The sequence below is a fragment of the Urocampus carinirostris genome, chromosome 1 (genome assembly GCF_059441175.1).
Source record: "Urocampus carinirostris isolate Australia breed hairy pipefish chromosome 1, RoL_Ucar_1.0, whole genome shotgun sequence".
Taxonomy (NCBI): Eukaryota; Metazoa; Chordata; class Actinopteri; order Syngnathiformes; family Syngnathidae; genus Urocampus; species Urocampus carinirostris.
In genome coordinates, this window is record NC_142349.1 from 40,806,534 (window position 1) to 40,813,721 (window position 7,188).

At 41.5% G+C, this 7,188-nt stretch overlaps 1 protein-coding gene across 2 annotated transcripts; it reads right to left on the reverse strand.

Annotated features, from left to right (window-relative positions):
* Positions 1-1,458: 1,458 nt before the first annotated feature.
* Positions 1,459-6,756, reverse strand: noxo1a (NADPH oxidase organizer 1a). Of its 2 annotated transcripts, XM_088339136.1 has the most exons (8): positions 6,617-6,756; positions 6,459-6,539; positions 6,319-6,382; positions 6,062-6,242; positions 4,444-4,634; positions 4,248-4,361; positions 4,043-4,160; positions 1,459-3,050 (listed from the first exon to the last, which is right to left on the reverse strand). In XM_088339136.1, exons 1-8 carry the CDS (start codon positions 6,677-6,679, stop codon positions 1,895-1,897), a joined length of 1,968 nt encoding a protein of 655 aa, XP_088195262.1. In that variant the 5' UTR covers positions 6,680-6,756; the 3' UTR covers positions 1,459-1,894. The 2 variants fall into 2 exon arrangements, with proteins under 2 accessions (XP_088195262.1, XP_088195261.1); XM_088339135.1 differs by having other exon boundaries at positions 4,043-4,361.
* Between the last annotated feature and the right edge of the window lie 432 nt (positions 6,757-7,188).

Genomic DNA, 7,188 nt, shown 5'->3' on the forward strand with positions numbered 1-7,188 from the left:
AAAGTCATCTTTTGGGACATAATCATGAAGTGGTACACACTTTATTGGGTATATTAAACTTTTTTTAACAATTAAAACACGAAAAAGTGGCTGTGCAAAATTATTCAGCCCCATTGAGTTAATACTCTGTAGCGCCACCTTTTGCTGCGATTACAGCCGCAAGTCCCTTGGGTATCAGTTTTGCACATGGAATGGACGGAAAGCTTTTGTGTACAGCAGTTTTTCGTTGTTTCTACAGATTCTCAATTGGATTGAGGTCTGGTCTTTGACTTGGCCATTCTAACACCTTGATATTTTTTTGGGTGAACCATTCCATTGTAGGTTTTGCTTTATGTTTTGGATCATTGGCAGGGCCAACATCACCCTAAACAAGTACACGAAAATGTGTCAAATACAATGTTGACATCACGCTGTGTCCTTAATGACACAATACACAAAGAGGTAAGTATTAGTTTCAGGAGCAGCAAGTCAACTGCAGGAGAGAGAGTGGGAAAGGTGAGAGGAGAGAGAGAGGGAAAGGTGAGATGGCACAACATTCATCTGGTCAGGTAACTTAAAATTAGTTTTACCTGGTTATATCAGTATCAGAAATTATTTTCCCCCCATTTTATTAACACTCCACTTATTGAAACATGAATATTTTGTTTGTTTGTTTGTACATGATTCAATTGTTTGTTTGTTTGTACATGATTCAAATTGAATCTTTTCTTCCGGCGCCGTCACGAATGGCAGCCACTCCAGCAGCTCCCGTGTTATTTTCGATTGTTCTCGATTGTTCTCAGCTCAGGGATGCTGCTGGAAATGTGAATTTCCCTTCGGGGATGAACAAAGTATCTATCTATCTATCTATCTATCTATCTATTGTCTTGTTGGAAGACGAATATCCGTCCCAGTCTCAGGTCTTTCTCAAACTCCATCAGGTTTTCTTCCAGAATGGTCATGTATTTGGCTCCATCCATCTTACCTATCCCTGCTGAAGAAAAGCAGGCCCAAACCATGATGCTGTCACCACCATGTTTGACTGTGGGGATGGTGTGTTGAGGGTGATGAGCTGTGCTGCCTGTACACCAAACAATGTCTTGCATTGTTGCCAAAAAGTTCGATTTTGGTCTCACCTGACCAGAGCACCTTCTTCCACATGTTTTGCGTGTCTCCCATGTGGCTTGTGGCAAACTTAAAATGACACTTTTTATGGATATATTTGAGAAATGGCTTTATTCTTGCCAATCTTCCATAAGGGCCAGATATGTGCAGTACAGTAATCTGTTATCGCGGTTAATAGGGACCAAAACCACCCGCAAAAAGTGAAAATCCGCGAAGTAGCGACGCCCCTTTCAAAAAGTTTCGCAAGCCACTGATATACATACATAACCTACCCTGGTCATATCCCTCGAGAGGGGTGACCGACAGCAAGATAATGACTTACACAAAAATCAAAGAAAAGAAAAAATGAAAAAGTACATAGTACAAGTTTATTCATGTTTTAGCTAAACTTAATTTTGTAAGCAACACAGGAGCAGGAATTTTCTATGGGAGCTGGCCATTTGTTTTATTGCCGTGGTCCAAGACTAAAACAGAAAAAATCCTTATCTAGTTGAAGAGGGTTAGGATTAAAAATGTATATATGTGTCACATTGTAGTTCACGAAGTACTGTTAAGAAAAGTTATATTTACACAAAGAGTGTGGTTGTGCACAAAGGGAAATGTCTAAAAATGATGAGCTCGGTACCAGGTTAGTGAGTTATAGTGATACATGGGATTTTGCTTGGGCACTATTGGATTTTTATATAGAAGTTTTACAGCACAGTTTCTTTTATGTATAATTTATTTTCATTTACAGATGAGTGCATTATGTTACATTGTAATTGTTTGATCTGAATTGTCCATATGGGCTCTAACGAGTCTGAATAGGAGCAGGTGATGGGCTGGGAGATCTGTTAGCGTTCTTGCGGGTGATGGTTGTGCAGCGGGTAAGGATTTCTTCAGTCTGTGGCCGGGGTGGTACCTTGGGTACTGAGACACCCTTAAAGATGTTTGGGTCAGAGACAGCAGGCACCATTCTGCCTGCCATTGCCTCTTGAGGGCTTAGCGTGTTCCTGGTTGGTGGAGGCGTCCGGCTGTTGCGAAGGCGGTAGTCATCTGTGCTCATGCTCAGATTGATGCTCGTGCTCGCAGAGGACGAACTGAACTCGTCACTGCTGCTGAAGTCACTGTCACTTGTGAACTCTAGCTCACTTTCCACCATTAGGCTTTGGGGACCATCACTTTCCATATCCGTTTCCACCATGATGATTGGGGTAGGGACGTAGCTTGCGTTTAGAGGTGAGGCCAATCTTGGACTGCGAGGTGAGATGTGTCCTGAATTGGACAATGAGGCACCTCTTGGATCAGGAGATAGGGCTCGTCTTGGACCGTGAGTTAGAGTGTGTCCTGGATCTGGCATTCGGGTGCCCCTCGGATCAGGAGATGGGGCTCTTCTTGGACTGTGAGGTGAGGCCAGGCTTTGATCAGACAATGAGGCGCTTCTTGGATCGGGAGATAGGGATCTTCTTGGACTGTGAGGTGAGGCCAGTCCTGGATTGGACAATTGAGCGCCTCTTTGATCAGGAGATGGGGCTCTTCTTGGACTGTGAGGTGAAGCCAGCCCTGGATTGGACAATTGGGTGCCTCTTGGATCAGGAGAAGGAGCAAGTCTGGTATTTGGAGGTGGGGCAGGCTTTGGCTTTGCAGGTGCTGCAGGGGTCTGCTTGGGAGGTTTGATGGGGACTGGTTTGGGGGGGGGCAGAGTAGAGGGTGAGTTCAGAACCTCTGCAGATTTAGACAACTGCCTGGTCCGGGTGTTGAGCAGGTTGGGTGAGGCAGGTCTTGCAGTGTTAAAACCTGGATTTAGCAGGTTTTCTTGAGACAGGCTCATGGATGGTGACTGTACTGTCAGGTTGGTTGGGGACAAAAGGACGGGACTGCTGGGTCCACGGCGGCCTCTGCCCAGTTGGCTGTGGCTTGGGGGCTTCAGGTACATGCTGGGAATGTAACCAGCCTTGCCTTGGTGTCTGTGGAAAGCCAAGGTTTAAATTCAAATCTCAGAGGGTCGGAAAAAATAGCCCACATTTTCAGAAATATGGATACAATTCCATTTCGATTAAATAAAGGGGCCATATCTTCGATTAAGTACTCTGGCATTGCAATCGTTGTCCCTGTAAAGTAAAATCTATGCCAACATACATGATTTCCCAACCGGATTTTAAAGTAATTTGTGTACGTGGTCTGGGAAAACAGTTTATCCCCAGGTCATATAAAAGGACTTATGCATATATGCAGTAGCTTATAGATTCAATTCGACTGATAATCCATTATAAAAAAAGGTCAGGTTAAGTCCCTTAATTTCATATATAAATTATGTCAGGACTATTTGGAGTGGTAAGTTGACAGTGCAAGGGTTGTACCGATGCAATGGGATATGGATTTTGCTTGTTTAATGTCAACATTATCCATTTCAAAGCGCGCAGATATACACACTGTTGTCCATATTTTTTTCATTTGAATTTGACACAGAAAAGTCTGAAATTTGATTATTTACTTTCTCCGTTTGATTATTGTTCGCAAAAAAAAACCTTAATTTTAGTCCCAATCTTCTTATATTTGGATTATTCATGGACCTTGGAAAAAAAGAAAGAAAAGTTGGAGTGAAACATCAAGACGCTGCATAATAGAAAAGCCAGAGCGGTATCTTAAATGAGCAGCTTGTATGTGACGAGACTGAAACCTTATTCTACAATAATATATCTTGTTGTAATCTAACCATCTGTCCTTCAAGTCCTGCGGAAGGTGAAACTTTCCTAGGACGAAAAGCAGGCCGCAAACTGCTCAACTATCAATGCTACAAAGCTATTCTATCTTTAAGTACAGTGATAGTCTCTGTTTCTCAAATTTAAAAGATCCCAATGGTTTATAGCACTTCAAACCATGTTATAGCAATAATTTGGTATTTGTCAGATTAACGGCGTTTACACTTGATTTTCAAGACATTGAAAGTTCAGAATACCTGATTAGCCACCAGCCATTTTCTGACTTCTGCAGGACTTCCACCGAGGCACCGATGCTCACTGTTATTTCGTCATCATTTTTGGATTGATAACTTTTGGTAACAGTATAAAACAGCCCTGATGAGGAGCAAATATGGAATGAAATGATATGCTTAACGTCTGAAAAAGGTGTCTCCAGGGTTTGTCGGTGGTTTTGGGCTGTACCTCTTTCAGGGAGTCCATCGATATTGTCCTCTTCCGGTTCGTTGTCTGTCCTCTCCAAGTACGGGGCAGGAAACCAAGCCATACAGTTGTCATCATTCTCCACAAGCCACCAGCCTGAATTCAACCATGTAGGAAAACATCAGAATCGGATGCTATTTTTTTTGCTGCGTTTAGGTTTGGATTTCACAAAGCTTACCTGCTTTGTCCTTGATGAGGACGTCAACATTTTCATTCAAGGCCACTTTGAATGGCTTGTTCTTGGTGTCCTTGGTCTCATAGGGAGCCACACACCTGTAAGTCTCTGTGGTAAATGGCTGAGTTACGTTGCCGCCTTGGCTGAAAACCTGCTCTTGTTGAGCATGAGATTCAGGAGGCGTGATGATAATGCTGAGAGGGGTACAGAAAATGAGATCTAATTATTGCACAAAATCAGATTCCTTTGGTACATGAGATAGAGACAATAAATTGGCCATAGCACTGAATGCATCTACATTAATCCGTCTTGCAATTGGCTACAATCCAGTACAGTGTTTACCCCACCTATGGCTTAGAGTCAACTGGGATTGGTTCCAAATATGTATGCTACCGTCCTGCTTGTTCACTTGTCAACTAAGGTGTGTAAGCATGCCAGCTAGTTAGTCAACTATGTCAGACTGGACAGGCTTGATGTTCCAGTGAGCTTTTGGAATCTGACGGAACATTTTTATGTTTAAAAATGCAGAATTCATGTGCTGAACTTTGAATTTCAGTAACTGTGCCTGAATTGAAAATCCAGTGATTCAATTATAACTTTAAAGTGTAATACAAGTCAAGTCATGTTTATTTGGATATCCCTTAATCACAAGGAGTCTCAAAGGGCTGCACAGACCACAGATTATTGCAAACCACAGACTATTATTACAAATGGATAACACTTGGGCAGCATTTTATAAATTTTACTTTGGTATGGAGTTCCTACCCACTTCATTTACTTAAATTTTATGAAATGAAATGATCTGCATTTATACAGCGCTTTTCAAGTCAATGAAGACTTCCCAAAGCGCTTTACAATGTGCTTCACATTTACCAATAGCGGCCGTGCAGCCATGTATGGCGCTAACCTGCTTATTGGGGGCATTAGGGGTTCAGTGTCTTACCCAAAGACACTATGACATGTAACACAGATTTGAACTGCGATTCTTTTTATCCTAAGACGAGCGCTCTTCCTCTAGCGTCTGATAGAGCAGCCAATCAATTTATCTACTTTACACATTTTTGTTATTGCGTCATGAAAATATATATAGTGTGTTCTGCATTCTGATTGGCTAAACCGTCTCCCCCCTTATTTGATGATATAGAGATTTTTTTTAAATAAATAAAACAGAATAATTATAAGGTACCTTTATGTGTTAAACAAATACTTGAGCCTGTTAAAAAAGTTTGTCCATTGGTATTAGTGCATATCATAGTATTTAATTGAATACGAATTGTAAAAAAAAAAAGGTCCTACTTCACGGATTTTACCAATGAGTAGTTCTGTTTTGCTAAGTAACCCCTGCAAAAAACAAGGGATGGATGTAATTTTCTTTTCAATTGTTTGCACTATCGTGAATCTGTGAAGTAGCGGGAAAACACTTATGGTCTTAATTTAAATTGAGTACAAAGCTGAGGGAAATGTGCAAGAATTGTGCACATGGACTAAATGCAGTTAATTTGGCAGCAACATTTTTCCCCATCTCCAGACCTCGGACGTCAATGAATCAATGTAACTTTTACTTCTGAGGTGGCACACATTTCATAGGTCAACTTTGTGTGTCAGTGAATCAAACACATACCCATTCTTAGAGTACTCTGGCTGTAGTTCCTCATTTTTAGGGTGCAGAAACTGAATGAGGTGCACTGACTGGTTGACTTGCGGATCGCAACTCAGCAGTTCATTGCAATACTGCTGCAAGGGCTTCAAGTAGTTCAGAGACTTAGCTGAGGTCTTCTGCCCTGCTTTGGCCTTTTTTGCAACTAGAAGCATACATGACACTCGGGTCAGGCGCTTGGTCTTCCACACTTTTAGTGAGTGACTCCAAAGACAAAATACCTTTGAATTTTGGAACGATTCTCTCTGACTTCTTTGTGCCTGGGAATGCTTTCTTTATCTGCTTCTGTAAAAAAGGCCAAAATGGTACATTTAGCTGCTGGACTTTGAAGAGTTTCTACATTTGAGCGTGTCAAACTTACATGCATTTTCCTGAAGTCCTCCACAGTCCTGTAGATGACAATCTCTTCCTCGTCGGACCAAAGCACCGAGGTAATGTACATCTGAAGGAGGGTAAATGTCACACAATACAACTTAATTTTCAAAAAATTCCAAGAAAATCAAATGTCGAACTGCTTACTTTTTTCTTGTCTTTCTCCATCACTCCGGTTAAACGGATGCTGATGGGGTACCTCTGCGACATGACAAATCCAAAGTTTGACGAAGCCCAAATCGGCAAATGAAAAAGATGTAGGACAATGCAACACACAATTGCTTCTCCGTCTCATTTATACACGCTCCACCTGCACAGGTGTGGCTGCTTGACAAACAGCAGTATTGGTCACACGGGAAATTCCAACATTTCCCCGAAGCACGTCACAAAGAGGGCCAAAACGTAAGAAGCAACATTTAGCTGGACGCAAGTACTAGATTTTAAAACGATGAAAGGCTATGAGAATATCAAGGCATAATTCCTGCAACATAAATCGAGAAATATTGGTTTTAAAACATAATAGTCATTGTTGTGCACATTTGTCATCTTAGTAGCATCGAAAATTAAAATAGCCTAAAATTAGGGTGCACATTTGGCCTTTGAGTTCTGCAGTCCTGCATGTTTCGAGGTTTTTCTGCTCTGAGACAGATGATTCTAATCACTAAGATGGTTCTTATGCTCTTGTAGAACCGAACAATTACATAACATGTGTTGGAGAA